Genomic DNA, 22,496 nt, shown 5'->3' with positions numbered 1-22,496 from the left:
AGAGAATAAGCATTTATTAAATGTCTACCATGCACCAGGCAATATATTAAACTTTAGAAATTTTTACTACTTCCTGAATAGTGTCAGGCACTGTGAGAAGTTCTTTTCACATACTACGTCATTTGATCCATACAACAACCTTGAGTGATAGATGCTATTATTATCCCCATTTTATAGCTGAGGAAACTGAGGCACAGAGCTTTAGCTACTTTCCCAGGGCCACAAAGCTACTATCTAAGACTGGATTGAACTCAGGTCTTGCTTATTCAAGGCCAAATACTCTCTTCTATGTCATCTAGCTGCTACCATGATATATCAGAATGTTAAGAATCCTTGGACTAAGTCATAGAGGATGGTCAGGCATCCTTGGAGGGAGAACCAGATTTGAGATCCCAGGTCCATTTGAACATTTGAGCATGTGCACTATAGTATTACCAAAGCATTCACTGTTGTTCAAACATATTTTATGCTTTCATGGCCTTGTTCACAGGAAGGTTGACTCTCAACTCCAGAAAGTCTCCCTATCATTTACCAGCTTAAATAATATTTTGTTTGAATCTCTTTTATGTACTTATCATTTATTGTTCACATCCTACTATAGTAAAGGAAATGAATTGGTACAGTTAGAACACAGGACTTGGATTCAGGGAAACCAGTTTTCAGATTTCTATCTCAATTACTTAGTAGCTGTGTGACCCTGGACAAGCCACTTTTCTGCCTCAGTTTCTCTATCTGTAAAATGAGTGTAATTACTGTACCTCTCTTTCAGGGATGTTGTGAGAATCCAAAGAATCAATAAACATTTATTAAGTACTTATGGTGTGTCAGGTGCTGTACTAAGCCCTGATGCTTTGCAAACCTTAAAATAATGTTATAAAGGCTAGTTATTATTATTATTATTTTTTGCTGATATCTGTCCCGCTACTAGACTTTTTAAAGTTCTGTGAGGGCAGAAACTGTATTATCTGAGCCTTCTCTGCCATGCATACAAGAGGTATCAAATAAGTGTTATTTAATTTGATAGAACCCCACCCGCCTTGGAAATTGGACCCCTTAGTTATAGAACACTTACAACTGAAGCATGGCTGGCCTGTGATCTAATTATCTTTCCAGGAACTAGAAAAACCAGGACACAGATCGAAAACCCTTCAGAAATAGATGTTAGTAACTCTATACCAAGAATGTCTTTGAGGGGAGCTAAACTTTTGCTGAACTAAGTTGAGGGAGTATTTCAGAAGAAATAACAGCTCACTAATTATGACTTTTTACATACTTACATTTTTTTTTTCCTCAGAGGAGAAAGACTTTGGAGTTAGCGGCCCTTTTTTAAGAAGAGGCCACCAGGAGACATATGTTACTTATTGTACTTTAGGGAGCATTTACCTCTAAGTGGCTTCCTTTCTTACACAATAGGATCAAAACTGGGTTAGGGAAAGATGTTTTGACAGTTTGTGGGTAACCCAGAAAGTCCTGTGAAAACTGAATTTATCTTCTTAATCATCATGACTAAAATTAACTTGGACCTTTTGAAAAGAAATTCCAGAAGGCAAAGGCATCTTCCTTAAATATTGTGGTGTTGCATTGTCAGATTTTCAGTAGTCATTCTTAATTCTTTTTAGAATAAAAAGAGTAATGGGAATGTAAACTAGAAACTACCAACTCCTCTGTTTGCCAGTTTATTTGCTTCCTGAGAACACCAAAAATATCATTTCTTCCTGACCAATGTTGTCACCAGATTTCTAATAAATGAGTCATCATTGTTGAAACTGTTATTTATTTTTTTAGTGCCCCATATTTTCCACGAGGAAATGGAACATGGGGTTAAATTCATATATTGCAATCTGAAAATTTTCCTCACAAAGAGAATTTTTTCCCCCTGGAAATTCTCTATCAATCCAAGAGTTGTATATGTGGGTATATGTGGGGGTGTGGGAGTAATGGGGGAGTGGGGCCTTACCCCTGCTAAGCACAAAGGTCGTAAAATGAAGGGGAGATATTAATTTGATTCTGAGCTCATACCTTCTGGAAAAGTTCTAACTCAAGCCATAGTATCACAGATTTAGAGCTGAAAGAATCTTGGAAATTAATACGTCCAACTCCCTCGACTTACAGAGGACGAAATGGAAACCAGAACAGTAAAATGATTTGCCACAGGTTACAAAAGTAGAAATTCAATTAAAAAACATCTGTTAAGAGCTTATTGTGTAGGTGCAGTTAGGTAGCTCAACGGATAGAGTACCAGACCTGGAGATGGGAGGTCCTAGGTTCAAATATGACCTCAGGCACTTCCTAGCTTTGTGACCCTGGACAAGTTACTTTACCCTCATTGCTTAGCCCTTACTGCTCTTCTGCCTTGGAACCAATATACAGTATGAATTCTAAGACAGAAGTTAAGTGTTTACAAAAATCTAATTATGTGGGAAATTCCATGTTAGACTTTGAGAATACAAAAAAACCCTAAAACCCCAAAACAAAACAGTGCCTGAACTTTTGATAATAAAAATGAGATAACATATTTTGTTCTTTAAGGTTTGCAAACTACATTATAAGATTAAAAATTAATATCTAATACTCCAAGTATTATATTTTATAAGATTTATTAATAATCACTTGAAGTAGAGGAAATGATAGCCTGAGTATAGAGGAGTTTACCCAAACCTCGATAGGGGGAGAAGAGAGAGAAAGAGAGAGAGAGGGGAGAGTGACAGAAACTTATCTTCAAAATGTAAGGACACAATGAGAGGATGAAAAAGGAATGCTGGGAAATGAAGTCCAGGGGTACAAAATTCTAATTACACACATAGTACATCTTAATAAATGTTTCCTTCCTTCTTTCTAATAATAACAAAGTTACAAGCATTGATTAAGTATATGCTGTGTTTCAGCCACTGTGTAAAGTGCTTTACAAATATGCCCTCATTTGATTCCCACTACAACCCTGTGAAGTAAGTGCTTTTATTTATCCCCATTTTGCAGTTGAGGAAACTGAGGTAAGCAGAGTTAAATCACTTGCCCAGGTTCACACAACTAATACAATCTTCCTTACTCCAAGTCTAGCACCCACAGCCTAACCTACTTTGCCACTCAGCTACTTCTGATTTAAAGCTAGCATCTATATATTTACCTATGCTATCTTATTTGATCCTAGCAATAAATTTGGAAGGTAAGTGCTACCATCACCTCCATTTTATAGAAGAAAAAAATGAAACTGGGAAAAAGGAAGCAGCTTGCTCACAGCTACTAAGAATATAACAGAATTTACATTCAGAACTTACACATTTCAAATTCAGTGCTCTATACACCATATCATCTAGCTGCAATTAAGGAGAGTTTATATTTCACTTGAATCCTGGCCAAGTACTTCTCTAATTTTTTTTAAGCATAATAACATAATGTTGGTTGGTCCTGAATCAAAGTGGTCTATAATGGTGTTCAGTTGCTAAAATTTAATGAAAGTCTTTCTATGTTTCGCTGAGTTCATATTATTTTTTAAATTGTATTTTTTCCCAATTGCATATAGAAATTTTTTAACAATTTTCTGATATTTTGTGATCCAGATTCTCTCTGGCACTTCTTCCCCATCCACTTCCCCAAGGTGGCAAGCTATATGATATAAATTATACATGTGCTACATATTTCCATATTTCTCATGTTGTGAAAGAAGACATATCTCACATTCAAGAAAACCCATAAAGGAAATAAAATGAAAAATAAAATGTTCAGAATCTATATTGACATTCTCTCAATTTCTTCTATCATGATGGATGGCATGTTTCATCATGAGTCTATTGGGGGATAGTATCTTGCTTCATTGCATTGTTGATAATAGTTGTCATTCACAGTTGATCATTACACAATATTAATATTATTATGTCCAATATTCTTCTTGTCCTCACTTCACTTTGCATCATTTCATATAAGTCTTTCTAGATATTTCTGAAATAATCATGGTTGTCATTTCTTATGGTATAATAGTATTTCATTACAATCACATACTATAACTTGCCCATCCATTCCCCAAATGATGGCCATCCCCATAGTTTCCACATAGCCCCCACAAAATAAAGCAGCTATGAATAAACTTTGTATAAGTAGGTTCTTTTCCCCTTTCTTTGATCACTTAGTCGTGATCTCATTAATTCTTAAGGACAGGATTATTCCATCACATTCGTATACCACAATTTGTAGCCCTGTTGTTAATTAGAAAAAAAAAATACATCACAGAAGAGACTTGGCTGGACAGAGTGACACAGGGACAAAAAAGATATTAAGGCTTTTAGGGTGGGTAACGGTCATATAATAAGTAGCAAAGCTGGGACTGAATTAACCTTTCTGTGTGCAGAAAGGCTAGTAAACCTGAGTAGGTAAGAGTGAAGGTTAGGTTAGGACAAAAAAGATTCTACTATATTGAATTCTTAAAACATTTAGTTTAGAAGTGTTAAATATTTTAAAAGTCAAAGGTATTAGGTCATTGCCATTTTAAAATGATTACTGTGGTATAATAAATCAAATTTTCTATGGAATTAAAACTGAAATACAAGTTAGCTTCCAAGATAAATATGTTAAGCGATTTAAAGTAAGAAACTGTTCTTCAAGCCTTAGCCTCGATCCCTCTACGTCACAGGGTGGTATTTTCTGAATAAGGAAAAGAATTTGACCACTGGCTCTTGATATCCTTGTTTTGGATGGTCTCTTTGATGGGAAGATTCAGTCTTTCTTTGTTTTATTTCAATGGTATGACTGGAAAAAAAAAGCACAAAAATAAATCCTTTCATCATAACTCTATAGAGATACCAATAAATCCAGACCCTTTTTTGAAGGCTCTTTCAGTGTGACTCAGTGATCTTAGCATTAGTGCCGCTGGTCTTCAGACATAGCCATTTCATACAATAAATATCAGATCTACATGGAAAGAACTACTGGTTTCTAATTGAAAGGTAGTTGTTCATAAGAATTTCCAGATGATGAATATCTCTCATCCAATCATAGATCAATGGACTTTAAAATTTAAAAAATTTGGAAGGAATAGAACTAAAGAATAGTTTAAAATGACATTGGCTAGGGAGTAGCTAAGTGACTCAGTAGATTGAGAGACTGGTCCAGAGATAAGAGATTATGCATTCAAAATTGGCCTCAGATACTTCCTAGCTATGTGACCCTGGTTAAGTCAGGTAACCCCCATTGCCTAGTTCTTATCACTCTTCTGCCTGGGAACCAATATATAGCATTGATTCAAAGATAGAAGGGTTTTTTTTTAAATGACATTATGCCACAAAGACCTATCAAGTCAATTGTTAATGAGAAAATGTGCTTAATTATTATCTCAGGGTGTCCTAAACTAATAATTTTTTTTCTTAGACAGTGTAAGTCCTTACTAGGGTCTTTTAATAACTATGATGATGTGATGTTTTATTTCTTAGATGCTCCATTTCTGCTGCATTCTGACAGTCTCACTGTGGTGATGCTTCAATCCCTGTTTCCTGATACTTTGATCCCTGTTTCCTGATATGTTTTAAGGACCCCTGGTTTTCCATGTAACACATGAGGAAGAAAGTGGGCCAAGTTGTATCAGTAATTGCATGTGTTTTCAAATCAACCCTAAAGTTTTCTATAAAAGGAAGATATCTTTTTAAACTTGCTTTTTCCTCTCAAGAATCAGAATTTCAAATTATCCAAACTCAATGAAGAGATAGCCTGCCACCATTCTTGTAGAAAAGTGGCATAGAAGACACATAAAAGAGATAGGACTCAATAAAGAGGTATTGGGGGTGTCAGACATATATCAAGGGCAAGAGATAACAAATAGGAAATTCCTTTATTGTGCTGGGACTGTTAAAATGCTAGGAAAATTCTAAGTAGCTTTACAAATTGAGTACAATCCCAACCTCCTACCAAGAAATTATAAATACAAGGTTTAGAATTAGAAGACATAAAAGGGCATCTTATTATGCCCCATCATTTTATAGATGAGAAAACTGAGACCTGGAGAGGAGATATGACTTGATCAGTCATATAGGTTATGTGGCAAGAACCGGGATTTGACCTTAGGGTCCATAACCTCAAGTTTAATGGGGAAACTACAGTGCTTTTTCCAACATGTCATACTGTGTGAAGGGGTAGGTGGATCACTTCCCACATAAGTGTTATGGAGTACCTAACATTCTGATATCAGATATGTTAAAATAATAAAGTAAATATAAAAAACAATTCACTGAGCCTTCATATAACAGTGAACTTTTTTCTCTAGAATTAAATATGAAATTATGTTTCTCAAATTCCTTTGTCTAACTTTCTGGAGAATATGAAAATATGCTTAATTTTTCTCTTGTTCCAAAATTTTCCTGACATCTCTTTTACTGTAGTGTTTCACAGTTGACAGAAACATATTGTATATATAGAATTCATCAATATATTTTAAAGCTTGTAGTGTTCTCTTTCATAATTAATTTGGGAAATATGCAGGGCTCTTGGTGAATTGCACCTACATTTTAAAGACTGATCTGATTCAGGGCCAACTTTTAGAAGGGCAGGTACAGATTTCGATACTTGGCTTAGGTGTAGGGGTGGAAATTTTTTCAGGGTATAATGGTGACAAGGGCAGCTAGGTGGTGCAGTGGATAGTCAGGAAAGAGCTTAGACACTAATCTGGTTTAGACACTAGTTGTGTCTTGAGCCTAGGTGAGTCATTTAATCTTATTTGCCTCAGTTTCCTTATCTTAAAATGTGCTAGAGAAGGAAATGGCAAGCCATTTCAGGATCTTTGCCAAGAAAATCCCAAATGGGGTCACAAAGACTGAAAAGTTTGAAAAGGAATGACTGAAAGTATGGAACAACAATAATGGTCCCAAAAGGACTCACTCAAGGAGTTGATTCAAGACTTCTGGAAGATATTGTATATAATACATAGACTAAAAGGATTACCTGTTTCATATTACTTTATAAGAAAAGATTTTTTCTGAAACAAAGACCCATTTGTTATTATTACCATGTGTATCTTATCCCAAACTGCTACAATTACCTTGGGATAAAATTGACATTTAAAGTATACTTCCATTGTCTTGGCTACCTGTAGGCTGCTGTGTTACTGAGCCTTTAATATATTGGAAGATATGGAAGATTCTTTTATTCAATAATTCTTATTCTAACACTGCTGTTACTTCTCAGTAAAATCTTAGTACAAAGCACAAAGATTATTGAGCCCAATAGCATTTTTTCCTATACTCTTAAAAGAAATTTTTTTTACATGTCAGTGTAATTTTAAAAAATCAACAAAAACTCTCACCTTCCATCTTACAATCCTGTGTATTGGTTCCAAGGCAGAAGAGCAGTAAGGACTAGGCAGTGGGGGTTAAGTGACTTGCCCAGCTGAGGTGAGATTTGAATCCACAGCCTCCCATCTCTGGGCCTAACTCAATCCACTGAGCCATTTACCAGTCCTGATGCAATTTTTAATAATTTTTTTTTCTGACATTTTGTGATCCATGTTTTCTCCATCCCTCCTACCTTCTTCCCCCTCCTCCCACCCCTTGAACCTAAAAGCATTTGAAGCCACTTAGAATAAAGTTATTGCTTAAATGTCAGGCAGTAGTTTTTGTTTGGGGCAGTTAGAGGAAGACCCATTTTCTGGAATTCAGATCTGGCCTCAGATACATGCTAAATGTGTGACCTGGGCATGCCACGTAACTCAATTTTCCTCTATTTCCTCATCTGTAAAATGAGTTGGAGAAGGAAATGGAAAACAACTGTAGTATCTCTGCAAAGAAAAACCTAAATGGGGTTTTGAAGAGTTGAACATGTCTGAAACGACTGAACTGAATAAGTTTTTTGTTTGGGAGTGAGAGGTGGTATTTTATGCGTATGTCTTGATTTATAGAATTACAAGTTTGGGATCATAGGTTTGGAGCTTAAAATGACTATTAAGGTCTTCTGCAGTTGAGAAAACTGGAGCCAAAGCAGTCAAGTCACTTGCTGATGGTCATACCGGTAATTAGGGACATCATCAGAATATGAACTCAGGTCTTATGATTCCAAGTTCAGCTCTTTTATGCTGCTGTAGCACACTGCTTCCCCAGCTTTGAATAGAATTCTTTGAGAGATATTAGAATTCTTAGCTTATCTTAAACCCACTGTAAAATAAATGCGTCAATGGGAACAATACAGCTTTTCCTATCATCTATACAATCATATTTATAGGAATGTAAAATGATTTTCTAATTCTCAATGAGTAGTTTCTCAACTTAAGAACATTGGTAAGATGTGTGTTGGAGGTTAGGAGTGCCAGTCACTAATTTTGTATAAATAGACAAAAGACACTGGTTTTTCTCTATATTGCATTTTGGGGGTCATGTATTTAAGTTATAACCTCAATCGCTTCAACGTCATGACAGACTTTAAAAAAATGTGATAAGGGAAATATGAACTTTATAGGATTCAGAGATGGAGGACACCTGTGGACCTAACCCTTTATTTTACAGGTAAAGACGTTCAGAACTTGAAAATGAAGTGGAATGGGTCAGGTCACCCAGAAATAAGTAGTATAGTCAGTATTTGAACACAGGGTAGGTAACTTCAAATACAATGTTACTGGTTTATTTGTTTGGGCTTTCCCCTCATCACTCAGACTTCCTTCCTACACTTCATAGATTAGATCATTTTTAGCCACAGTTACTATTTTTAGAGATAACCATGGCTACATGGTTATAGATTATAATTTAAATGGAAATGCACATCAATCATGGTGGCAGAGGCTTGTAATCTTAGTACCCAGGAAGCTGAGGCTAATGGATCTCTTAATTTCAGAGGATCAGAGCTGTAGTGGATTATATGTGTGCGTATATATGTATATGAGAGTGTGTGTTTGTGTATACTGGGTATCCACACTGAGTTCATCAGAGGCTTGATGTGGCCCATGTCAGAAATGAAGTAGGTCAAAATTCCCATAACAATCAACAGATCAGGATCAGTTAGTAGGAGGTGAGGAAGAGGTGTCAGGAAGGGAGGGAGAGAGGAAGGAGGAAGGGAGGAAAGAAAGGAAGATAGGGTATATAGGAGGGGGAGGGAGGCACAGCACAGAATCTCTGAAATCACTGAAATTGCTTTCAGAACTTATGGTTTCACAAAACTAAAATAGAATAGTCAAAATATTTTATAATTCAGATAGTGTACCTTTGAAGGTCAACCTCATTCCAAAATGATTAAAGCAGTCTTGGTAATACTTACTTGTTTGGTAATCATGTATGGTTCTTTGCTCTGGAAGGAGATTTAGTTATGAAAGCAGCATGAAACAGATTATGATCTCACTCTAAATTCTTTATAATATCTTCCAGACCCAAATTGTCCATAAATCAGCCCAGGGCATATTTGAAATACCAGATGTTTCCTAGCCGCCTTTTTGTTCTTTAAAGTCGCTGACATGTAGCCCTCGCCCTCCCCCCTTTCTTGGGTCATCTGAAATGTCACCAGTCTTTCTGGTTACTTGGAAGTTTTGTGTCTAAAGAAATTTACTCCATTGCTGTTTTGCCCTCTTAAGTATGAAAATGTTTTAAAATGTAATATTAGGATACTGGTGGTTGAGCTACAAAGCTTTGGTATGACAATGGCTTAGTGTATTTTTAAAAGCTACTTCTTTGTGTGGGATTTGGTTTCCTTCCAAATAAATTCATTATTACTTTAAAACCTTTTAAAAGGGACCTGCTTGTGATTAGATTTGTAAGAAGAGAAACTTCTGCCTGAAGAACTTCATTATAATTGTGATTCTGCATATTCCCTCCCACAGATGTCTAGTCATCCCACTTCTGATTCTTATCTGTGTCTCTCTGTAGGTTCTTTTTCTTTTTTTTTTAATCCTTATTTTCCGTTTTAGTAACAACTCTAAGACAGAAGAGCAAGGGCTAGGCAGCTGGGGTTTAGTGACTTGTCTGGAGTCACACTGCTAGGAAGCACCTGAGGTCAGATTTGAACTCATTCCTCCAAACTCCAGACCTGGTACTCTATCCACTGTACCACCTAGCTGCCCCTCTCCATAGGTTCTTCAAAGAGGAACTACCATCTTCCTCTGTTTCTTTAAATATTTTGTGGAAATGAATGCAATACTTGGGCTACCTATCTGTCATCCTTCACTCTTACTACATGATCATACCACTTTTTCTGGTCAGTCATTAAAAAAAAATTTTTTTAAGTATTTTTCCAAGGTTACATGTTTCGTGTACTTTCCCTCCCCCTTTCCCTTCCCCCCAGAGCTGACAAGCAATTTCACTGGGTTATACATGTATTATCACTCAATACCTATTTCCATAGTAATCATTTTTTTTTAAACCCTTGTACTTCGGTGTATTGTCTCATAGGTGGAAGATTGGTAAGGGTGGGCAATGGGGGTCAAGTGACTTGCCCAGGGTCACACAGCTGGGAAGTGGTTGAGGCCGGGTTTGAACCTAGGACCTCCTGTCTCTAGGCCTGACTCTCACTCCACTGAGCTACCCAGCTGCCCCTCCATAGTAATCATTTTTATAATAATCTTTTTAAGAACCAAAACTCCACATGCAGTACCCATATGAACCAAGTGAAAAATCAAATATTTTCCTTCTGTATTTTTATTCCCACAGTTCTTTCTCTCGATGTGGATAGCATGTTCTTTCTCATAAGTCTTCTGGATTGTCTTAGATCATTGCACTGCTATTAGTAGCAAAATTGATTATATGTGATCATCCCACAGTGTTTCAACCTCTGTATACAATGTTCTCCTGGTTCTACTCATTTCATTCCTCATCACTTCGTGGAGGTCTTTCTTTTTTCTGGTCATTCATGTCCATAATGCCTTTTATAGTATTCAATTATTGAATATTTTAACATATAGAAGTATATAGAGTATATAACTTATAGACTAACTTATCCCATTTGTATCTCTCATGTATCTTTTAATGACCTACAAGCATTTATTAAATTGTAGTAAGGATAACTAAGGTTCAAGACCTGCCTCTTACCCATCCTGATTATACACTGGTCAAGTTTCTTAACCTTAAGGTGACCCCTGGCAAGCCTTTAAGACTAGAAATTACAGAATTAGTGGTGATTGTCATTAATACTGGAGGTTTCCTCACTGGGAATTCCACATAACAATGAAAAAAATTCACAGATTCAGTCCCCCTCAACTATACTTTCTCTCCCCCAAAATATAACAAAACAAGAAAGTTAATCTAATAGGTATTTGGAATCATATAATCATAAACACATTGGCATTTTGGATCATTATAACACAGATCCTTGATCTAACTCTCAAACAGCTGTAGCTCAGAACCTGAGATTCTTTGAGTTTTCCTTTTTTTTTTTTTTTTTCATTTATTCTCCGCCTTTCTCTTTCTCATGCTCCCTTAGGAACTCTTGAATGGGACTTTCAAATGGTCCTGTCACCCACCCTAAAAGAACTTGGCTCTGTAGTGTGTTGAAATAAAAGGACCTTTGGGACATGGATTTAGAAAATTTGAGAACTCTGTCCTGAACTCTTTTCCCTCCTCTATTCTGTATTGTTGGTAATCTCAACAGCCTTCATTGGTTCAATTATCACGATGTTACACATATGCTATCTCACTATCTCACCTAAACTCCAGCCTCATATTTGCAAAATATTTCTATTTGAATGTTAAATAGGCATCTCAAACTCAATATTCTTTAAAAAAGACTAACTTAAAACTCCCCCTCTGACATATTTTGTTGTCAAGCATACCATTATTCTTTTAGTCACTCAGGTTAGCAACCTAGAAATTCTCAACTCTTCATTTTCCCTCATACTTTCTCCCCACACCAAAATGGAACAGGAATTATATTTTTAATGCCAAATCAACTTTTTCTTGTCAAAAATTTTCACTGTTTTCCTAAAACCATGCTTTCTTATTACATTATTCTTATTAGATATTCTTATTATATTAATAATTCTTATTATATCATACCAACATTCATATTTTCTCATTGGAGTTGTTTATATTCTAGAGAAGTGATGGGCAAACTTTTTAAAGAGGGGGCCAAAGGAAAGGAAATGCTCATCTGTCAGTCTGTTTCTAAGGCAACTCTTTCAAAGTTTCCTTATATTGTATCTTACTCATTGTATTCGTCAGATTAGGAATAATGTCGCAGGGCAGATAGAACATTTCAGGGGACAACATTTGGCCTGCAGGCTGTAGTTTGCCCATCACTGTTCTAGGGCAATGGTGTTCAAAGTGGGAAACAGAAGTTGGATCATAGGCAGTATGGGAAGATATTATTAGAACATCACTTTATATTTTAATTTTAGGTAAAAATAAGAAAAATTAAACATTCTTAATATTTAATAAGAAAGGAAGTGGGCACAGTGGATAAGAGAGCTGGTTTCAGAGGCAGGAAGACCTGAGTTTAAGTTTTGCTCCTAACACAAACTGACAATATAACCCTAGGATAATCACTTAACCATAGTGTTTTAGGCAACTCTACAGGTGCTTAACTATAATATCAATCTTATCAATTTAGAATTCCTTGTGCTGATGAAGTCACAAATTTAATTTCTATCCCTAATATTGAATTTGGGCAGCTAGGTTGCACAGTGGATAGAACTCTGGGCTTGGAATAAGGAAGACTCATCTTTAGGAGTTCAAATTCAGACATTTACTAGCAATGTGTTCTTGGGCGAATCCCTTGACTCCTATTGCCTAACCCTTACAGCTCTTTTGCCTCAGAACCTATAAGTAGTATTGATTCTAATATATACATACATAGTGCTTCTCAAAGGCCTGACATATCTCGACAGCTGGGTCAATATAAATTACTCCTGTTTCCTTAGCCCCTTAATAAGCGGGAGAGGAAGCTATCTTTACCCATTCCTGTAACTTTCCCTTCTTTTCTGTTTTTTAATTAATTTTTTTCTAATTAACAAACATTTATTTTTTTCTCTCCAAGAAAAAGTAAAAGCAAAGCCCTTATAAAAAAGAAGCTATAATAGAGTCATACATTGTCAACCAATCAAATCCCCACATTGTCATGTTCTAAAAATGGCATATTCTATACCCCTACTCCATTCCTTTGCTGGCAGGAGATGGGTAGCGTTCTTCAACATTTATTTGGAATCATTGATGCTCATTGAATTCATTAGTTTTTAAGTTTTTCAAAGATGTTAATTTTTGGAGTGTTATACTGTATAAGTTGTGGTCCTAATTCAGCTCACTTCGCTCTCTATCAGTTCATACAAATCTTACCAGGTTTCTCTGAAATCATCTCCTTTGTCATTTATTACAACACAATGGTATTCCATTCATATGCCATAATTTGTTCAGGAATTTCCCAGTTGATGTCTCTCCTCTTTTTTTATTCTGATTACTCCAGCTCCCGAGGACAGTAGTTGGGGGAGAAGGAGCTGGATCCATTCAGTCTATCTGAGAGAGGCACAGTAAGTCCTTTTAGTGGCAAAGAACAGAGCCAAGGCTCATTTTTATTGGGAAAGTGCTAAGGAATTACAAATCACTTGTGAGAAGAGGAAGGGAATAGTGGAAATTCATTATGTGACAACTTTGCTTTTCTTTATTCTGCCTCTAGGTAGTTTCTAAGGTCTTAACTTCTCTTCTCCTTCCCCATTTTCTATCCTCCTTTCTGCCAACTCAAACTTTACCTGCTTAAAAAAAAATGTGTCAGTCAGATGACTTAGTGAAGTGATGGGCAAACTTTTTAAAGAGGGGGCCAAAGGAAAGGAAATGCTCATCTGTCAGTCTGTTTCTAAGGCAACTCTTTCGAAGTTTCATTGTATTATGTCCTATTCATTGTATTTTTCAGATTAGGAATAATGTTGCAGGGCGGATAGAACATTTCAGGGGGCCACATTTGGCCTGCAGGCTGTAGTTTGCCCATCACTGACTTAGTGGATAAAGAGCTAGGCTTGGAGCTGGGAGGTCCTGGGTTCAAATGCGACCTTAGATACTTCCTACCTCTATGACCCTAAGCAAGCCTCAATTGCCTAGCCCTTATCACTCTTCTGCCTTGGAAATTATATTTAGTATTGATTTAAGACAGAAGATAAGGGTTATTTAAAAAAAAAGATGAGCTCCATTTTTATAACAAGGAGGAAATGCTGGCAAAATGCTTTTTGTTTTCCGTTGGCATTGAGAATTGAAGGAACTAAACTGTATTTAGGAGGTGGGAAATTGTTGTGCAATAATAATTAACATGGGTGGGCTTACTTCATTCAGTTCATGCCCAGTAACCATGAGTGTCCCCCAAATCTCTGCCCTATGCCTTCTTTTCCTCTCCCTTTGGATTATTTTGTTTGGTGTTTTCTGTAGCAAAGCTCTGAGCTTTACTCTCTCAGAGCAAGGCTGGGGAACTGACTCTCTCTCTCTCTCTCTCTTTTTTCTTCCTCCCTCCCTCTTTCCCCCCACCCCCTGCAGGGTGGAAGTGTCTTTTTTTATAATACTTATAGATTGATACCCTAGTCTAGTGTGTTTTGCTCACAGTTCACCACCATTAGTGAATACTCCAGTTCTTTTTCAACAATTAATATTGATTAACTTTTAAAAGGAGATATTTACTTCCCAGATGTCCTCCTCAACACTGAGGAGAGGAGTCTCACACTCAGTTTAATTTCAACATAACATTCACCCAACCAAGTACCTTTAGCTGCTAAATGAGTCTATGTCAGCTAACAGTACCCTGGGTGTATTTTTTTTTCCCAAAAAGGGTAGAAAGGGATTATCCGTTGGTGCTCACAGACATTTGTATCCTAATATATGAATACAGATAATAATTGTTCATGATAGAGGGTGAATAATGATAATTCCATTAAACTCAACCAGAATTTCTTAGGCTTTCTTGTTGTTTAGTCCTGTTGTTTAGGCCTTCGTGTCCCCATTTGATGTTTACTTTGCAATGATACTAGAGTGGTTTGCCATTTCCTTCCCCCGTTTGTTTTCCACATCAGGAAACTAAGGCAAAAAGAGTTAAGTGACTTGCATAGGGTCATATAGGTAGTGTCTGAGTACACATTTGAACTTGGGTCTTCCTGACTGGGCCTGGGGCTCTCTCCACTGTCCGACTTAGCTTCCCTTTTTAGTCACTATGTGTCTATTTATACTACAGCATAATGGGGCTTGCCTTTGGATAGTTTACATTTTACTGAGGGGAAGCAGTCCATACAAAAATGGGTAAATATAAAATACCTTCCAAACAAATACTAAGAGATTGGGGCTGGAGATTGGAGAAGTTATAAGAACAACTAGGAAGAACCACGAGATTTCTTTTTTTTTTTTTTAATTTTTTTTTTTAAACCCTTGTACTTCGGTGTATTGTCTCATAGGTGGAAGATTGGTAAGGGTGGGCAATGCGGGTCAAATGACTTGCCCAGGGTCACACAGCTGGGAAGTGGCTGAGGCCGGGTTTGAACCTAGGACCTCCTGTCTCTAGGCCTGACTCTCACTCCACTGAGCTACCCAGCTGCCCCTGAACCACGAGATTTCTTAAAGGAGACAGTACTTCTAAGAACTGCCTTTTTTTTTTAAATCTGAGTTGCCATTCTTTTTTCAGGGTTAGTAGGGGAAATTAAAACAATATATTTTTTTCCTATCAATTACCCTGTTACCTTTAAGAGTGGTGATTTGTGGAATTCTGTAAGCAAGTTTTAAACTTAAAAATAGAGTTGGACCTATCAAAAAGTGGAAAAGCAAGAATTTTTAAAAATAAAGCATACTCAGCCACATTGTTCTAAGTAAAAAAAAGGCATTTTTGCCACTAATAAAATAAAATTTATTTAAAAAAATGTTTCATCTTTAACTTATCTTTTAGATGACTTTTTGTTTGTGATGTACACATATGTATATTTATATGAGTAAAAACCATATGTCTACATGCATGCTGTGGGCCATGATAAAAAATCTTTTATTAATAAAGATGTGAGCTTGAAGGTGACTTGTACTAAGGCTATTGTCCTTTGGTAGTATTCTCCCTTTCTTTTTACTGACCTGTCCATAACAACCCAACTGAAGTGGCTTCTCTGGTTTTCTTAACACTAGACATCACTAATTTAATTTCACTTGGGATGGAAAGAATCCTGTTAATTGAGAAAGGAATGGGCATTTAAAACACGTTTTACCTACCTGGCGTGCCTTCTATTTTATACACACACACACATATATATATATATACATACATTCATATATATCTATATATTAATATCTTTACATAAAACCTAGTCACAAGAAAATTTGTCCCTGTTTACCTGAACTGTTATATTAATATGTTTAAGATCATTGGAATCTATGCCTGCATACAACTTAAAGGAAGCTTTAGCCTGAAGAGAAAGTCAAATTTAAGATACCAGTGAAATCATGAAAAAAGACAGGAGCTTGTAACTCAAGAGATACTGCCATGATATTTATCTTTAGTTTTCAAAGAACAGTTGTGGTATAGGAGACACCCAGGAAGATACAGGTTCAAGTTCTTCTACTGAAATATTCTGGCTGATTAACTGGGCAAAATCACTTAGCCTGTGGGTTATTGGCCTCCCCCCTTAGACTAAAAAGAGATGATAAAGTTTTGTTTGTTATCTTTAAAATTATATATATATATATATGTGTGTGTGTGTGTGTGTGTGTGTGTGTATGACTATTACATGTAAAAGCAATTTCTAACAATCTTAAAAAAAAATTGGTTAGTAAAGTCTTGTACTAGCTGCTAAGGGGGAGTTTCCTCGTTTGGGAGTTCCCTATACCACTGAAATCAAAGGTTTAAGTCTCTGTTTCTATTCTTTAGTCCTTTATCTTGAGGAAAGAATGATTTAAAGATTCATTCTACAAAAATAAAAGATGATTTCATGTTTTGATTCATATTTGAAATTTTAAATGATTAACTACTGAGTTAAGTAGGTTGATCAGATATTGATTTCAAGACAGTGAAGTTTTTTCTTGCCCTACTTTTTAGGAGGGTAAAAATTGGATGAGAAAATGAATAGGAAAAAAGAAGGCATTTGTTATTCTTCCAAGTTGACTTAAAAATAATAAATTTACAATTAAAATCATGCACAGTGGTGCTAACACCAAGTCTGAGAAATCAGTGATACTGACATCTTCCAAGAGAGAGGGAAGGTTCTGGTAACAGTGGGTGAATGACTAAGCCAAATCCAGTAGAAAGAGAAAGGAAGGCATGAGATGGGTTATTCTGTTGCACCCTTATCACCCTTATCATAAGGGGTTTTAATTGCTTAGTATAAGCCTAGACAATTAGATTTGAAGGTCAGACTAAAATGGCTATAAGTTCCAATAAGCCATTCATAATTCAGGGACAGAAAATTTGCTTCCAGATGTTATCTAGGAAGAGCAATTTAATCAAATAATAAAGTTATCTCCTTAACCTCCCAGTCGTGGGAAGTAAGTGCTATTATTAGCCATATTTTACAGATGAGAAAACTGAGGCAAACAGGTTAAGTGACTTACTCAGGATCACAGAGCTAGTTAGAGTCTGAGGCCAAATTTGAAATCAGGTGGTCTTGACTCCAGACCCAGCTCTAGCTGCCCCAATAGAATTGTCTCTCTTTTTAAGGAAAAAAAAAAAAGAATCAAAATGAAGAATAAGACCCTTAAAGATTAGTTGTTTATTCCATAATGGAAATTGTAATGCAATAGATTACAGACAGTTCTTTCTCACTTTATATAAATTCCCCTTATGCAGTTGTAAAGAATTCTGAAATAGATTTTCATTAAAAAAAAAACCCATCTATATTAATTTTACTATGGTCTCTCTGTCTCTGTCTCTGTCTCTGTCTCTGTCTCTCTCTCTGTGTCTCTCTGTCTCTGTCTCTGTCTCTCTGTCTCTCTCTCTCTGTCTCTCTCTCTCTCTCTCTCTCTTTCTCTCTCTCTCTCTGTCTCTCTCTCTCTCTCTCTCTCATTCAGTCCCTCTGGTAGATGCTCTGTGGCCTCTCATTGCCCAACCAAAACTTTATTTTTAAACTTTTTTTTAAAGCCCTAAAAATAAACCCTCCAAGTGAAAGAAGAACTACTACTGTCAATTGGAGAGACCTTCACTGCAGCTGGATCAGGCTTGGGTTGAGATCTTGTGCTGAAGAGAGGAGGACTTTGCCCTGCTCTGCCCACTCAGATCTCCATGTGGCTAACTTTGGCCCAGAATATTCCTCCTCCTCCTCCTCTCCATTCTCTGTCTCCAGCTAGCATGGTGTCCTTGAACCCTGTGCTGCTACCTCCCTCCACTGGGATGTGGTCCTTTTCTTTCTTCCCCATATTCCTGGCAAATTCGCTTTATATAAGGTCTATGAAAGATCCACTTATAAATCAGAAACTGTATGTATCTCTTATCCTCATTATTGCTGAATGAAATGCCGAAACAACCAGAAAAATTTCCCCTCTATTCTATATTCCCTTTAGAACAGTGGTTCCCAAAGTTTTTTGGCCTACTGCTCCCTTTCCAGAAAAAATATTACTTAGGGCCCCTGTCACCTACTATCACCGCCCCTTTACAGTTACTCACCGCCCCCAAATGCACCTGTGGCCATCACCGCCCTCCTGGATTGCTGCAGCACCTACCAGGGGGCAGTGGCACCTACTTTTGGAATCACTGCTTTAGAATAATTTAAAGAAAAGGATTAATTTATGATCAAGTTACTTTTATTGTCAAATGTGTGGTCTAATAGAAAAACCTATTAATTAATCAGGAGTATATGAATAGTAACTTTGTTTGAGAATGATAGATACTTAAATATTACCATAAAGTTTGCCTTTTATCAAAGACTGATCTTGCAATAATTGTTACTCCACAGTTTTGAGTACACATTGAAGGGATGAATGGGCTGGGGACAGAGGCCCTAGATAAAAATTCCTGTGATTTTTCTGTTTTAAAGAGCTATTTCAGGCACTATCATTGCTATGTCAGAAGTTGTTGAGAGATTTTGAATTCAGAAGAATACTGTGATTGCTGAACATCCAGTGTCCTGGAACTTAGAGCTCATTTTTCTCCTTTCTTTCTCAACTCTGTGGTGAAAAATAAAAAACCCCAGCAAATTTCTAACATCGCCTGTGTTCCATCTGCTTACCTCCTTTAATAGAAAACTTTCTGAGGGCTCTATTCAGTGCTGTGCAACTCACAAAAACAGGGACCAATAAACTGTACAGAAGTCCTACTGCCTGGCTTCATATTGAGTTAGCAAACCACATGTTAACCCTGTATATTCTATTATATTGTTAATCGTTTTGTTAAATAATTCCTAATTCCATTTTAATCTGATTTAATCTGATTTAATCCATTTTAATCTGATTTAATCTGATTGTACTTTTTTTTTTTTTTTATTTTAAACCCTTAACTTCTGTGTATTGACTTATAGGTGGAATAGTGGTAAGGGTAGGCAATGGGGGTCAAGTGACTTGCCCAGGGTCACACAGCTGGGAAGTGTCTGAGGCCGGATTTGAACCTAGTACCTCCCGTCTGTAGGCCTGGCTCTCAATCCACTGAGCTACCCAGCTGCCCCCTCTGATTGTACTTTTTTTCCCCCCCTTTCTTTTCTCCTCCTTCCTTAAACCCTTCACTTCGGTGCACTGTCTCATAGGTGGATGATTGGTAAGGGTGGGCAATGGGGGTCAAGTGACCTGCCTAGGGCCACACAGCTGGGAAGTGGCTGAGGCTGGGTTTGAACCTAGGACCTCCTGTCTCTAGGCCTGACTCTCACTCCACTGAGCTACCCAGATGCCCCCTGATTGTACTTTTAATTATTTTGTTTAATGTTTCCTAATTGCATTCCAGTCTGGTTCAGAACGAGATTTTATATCTTTGGTATAAAAAGGATTGTTTGTTCTTTAAGTTGAACTAAAACACTTCTCCATTTTAAATTTGAAATTTTTTTTTAAAATCCTTTTTAATCTTGAAATGATATGTCAGTCCAGGCTTTCCCAAGTTTTCTTTGTCTCAAGTATACATTTCTTATTTCTTCCAAAATATTTTAGTTTGAGTTCCTTTAAAAAAAAAGCTGAGGTTTCTTTCTTAAATTCTTTATCTCCTTGAACTTCCTCTTTCCAGGGTAGAACTTAAGTAACTCCTTTTTTCTTATAGTAGAAGACAGATATGAGCAGGATGACTATTTTACTTCTAAGTTGACTTTATAAATTTTTTTCCTTAAAAATTAGTTTATGGGGCAGCTGGGTGGCTCAGCGGGTTGAGAACCAGGCCCAGAGATGGGAGTTCTTGGGTTCAAATGTGGCTCTCAACACTTAATATCTCTGTGACCCTGAGCAAACCACTTAACCCCCCTTGCCTAGCTCTTACCAGTCTTCTGCCTTGGAACCAATAGAAAGGGTTTTTAAAAAAATAGTTTAAGTCTTACCTCAGTCATTTCTGCAAACCACCTCATCCCCATCCCTGATTAAAAAACCCTCTGTTGTAATTAAAAAAAAAAAGTTGTGACTGCCTCTGTCTGTGTATACAACATTTTAGCCCTTATAGTTTATTGTCTCCAACAGGAGGAAGGAGATTGTTTCATTATCTTTTCTTCATGTCCCAGATTGGTTATTACAATTACTCAGAGTTTGACCTCTTTGGTGGGGTTCTTCTCATTTATGTTATTGTAATATGTATTTTTCTTCTGGTTCTGATTACTCTGTTAATTTGTACAAATCTACTTTCTCTGAATTGCTTGTATCTGTAATCTTTTACCATCTAATAATGTTACATTACTTCCATATAATCTTCCTGAACCTCAGGAATTAAACAACTACAACAAAAATGTGTAGTGAATCCCCAGGGTAATTTAATATACTACTCAGAATGTTCTTTTTAGAGTTATTCATTAACCTAAAATAATTTGCTTACACTAACTGCAGTGATAACTTTTGCCTCTTCCCCAAGCTACAAATTAAAATGTACATTATTTAATTATAAACTTTTACTGCATAAGGTTCCATTAAAGAATTTTTAACATTACGCTTTTGGACCATTAAGGACTAAGTGGAAACCACTTCTTCAATAGAAACCACTAGATTCATGTTTACACACCGCAGTTCCACCATTTCCCAAACTTTGAGCACTCATTGTTTCTAGTTCTTTGCCACTAAAAGAAGTACTGTTATGAATATTTGGGCACATGTTAGACCTTTCTATTTTTCTTGCAGACTTTTCTATTCATTGTTCTACTTTTTCATGGTATATATGTGTGGGTGTATGTATGTACATACAACATGTACATAATATATAGCTACAGTTTGCTCCTGTTTATACAGCACTTAAGGGTTTGCAATATTCTGATTCTGTTAATTGGTTGCTTGTCAGGCCTCATTTTTTTAAATGTGCATTTGTTTCCTAGCATAAACGTCATGAATACTACTCTAATCTATAATTTGCTTAGGTATTTGCAGTGTTTAAATGAGATGTTGTTTTTCTCCTTCTACTCGACCCCATAAAAAACTACATTTAAATACTTTTAAATATAAAATTAGTGGTAGCTGAATATTTTTTAAAAATGATTTTTAATGTTTAATATGGTATAAAGGCATATTCTCCTGTTTTCTTTTGAACAGATGGGCTTAGGTCATGAGCAAGGATTTGGTGCCCCCTGCTTAAAATGCAAGGAAAAATGTGAAGGATTCGAGCTGCACTTCTGGAGGTAATGCTTTTAAAAAATTAAGCACTACATTAGTCAGTTCCTCTCTATGGCAGTAATTCCTCAGCTTTTTTTTATACAGTGAGACAGTGCCAAGTTGCCTGGCATGATTGCTAAATGCAAATCTATCATTCTTTATTCTGAGATGTGAATAAAATGTAAAGCCTTCCTTTCCCCCTATTATTATGTGGTAATGAACTAATTGGACCACAAAACCACATCTTAGAGGACTTGATTTGTTCATTTTCCTTTTAAATTGCCTTTAGATCCAGAAAGCAGGATCTGATATTTTCAGAATAGCAAATGAGTCTGCTTTATTAATCTATTGAGATTATGTCTTTTACAGTATTCCAGGCATATTCTGCACAATAGTGCCCTGATATCTTCTCTGCAATAGCATCATCAATGTGTTACAATAAAATGAAAATGTAATAACATTATAACCTCCTTTGACTGATAGTTTAAGATGCAGACCAATTGATCAAAACTAACACCCCTGGAATGCTAGCAGTCACATTGTTTCCTATGGGATGTAATTGAAAAAATGATGAGCGGTGGCAGGAGACCTGAGTTTTATTTTGGCATCTATGTTGAAAGGAGACAGAATGGAAACAGGGAAACCAGTTAGGAGGTTATTGTGGCAGTTCAAATGTAGGTGAAAGTGGTTTACTCCGGAAGGGTGGCTTTCTGGGTGGAGAAATGATGTGGGAACAACGTGATTAGGTAGCTCATTGGGTGTGTAACATGATGAGAAGGGAAATGTTAAAGGAGTAGTTGACTAGGATGTGGTTAACTTGGGTGACTGGAGAGAGATGAGAACATGAACAATTAGAGTGATCAGGGCATACTTTTCATAAGTTTTAATACCTGAGCTGAAGTTTGAAAGAAACTACGGATT

At 36.5% G+C, this 22,496-nt stretch overlaps 1 protein-coding gene across 1 annotated transcript in view; it reads left to right on the top strand.

The window, feature by feature from the left end:
* Positions 1-22,496, top strand: part of TES (testin LIM domain protein) — a 79,921-nt gene that overhangs the window by 18,342 nt on the left and 39,083 nt on the right. Inside the window, exon 2 of the mRNA XM_044677638.1 lies at positions 21,516-21,601. Coding sequence (XP_044533573.1) covers positions 21,516-21,601 — 86 coding nt within the window. The remainder of the gene's footprint in view (positions 1-21,515; positions 21,602-22,496) is intronic.

The sequence above is a fragment of the Gracilinanus agilis genome, chromosome 5 (assembly GCF_016433145.1).
Source record: "Gracilinanus agilis isolate LMUSP501 chromosome 5, AgileGrace, whole genome shotgun sequence".
NCBI lineage: Eukaryota > Metazoa > Chordata > Mammalia > Didelphimorphia > Didelphidae > Gracilinanus > Gracilinanus agilis.
Note: the sequence above shows the minus strand (reverse complement) of the source record. Positions and strands in the feature narration are given on the sequence as shown.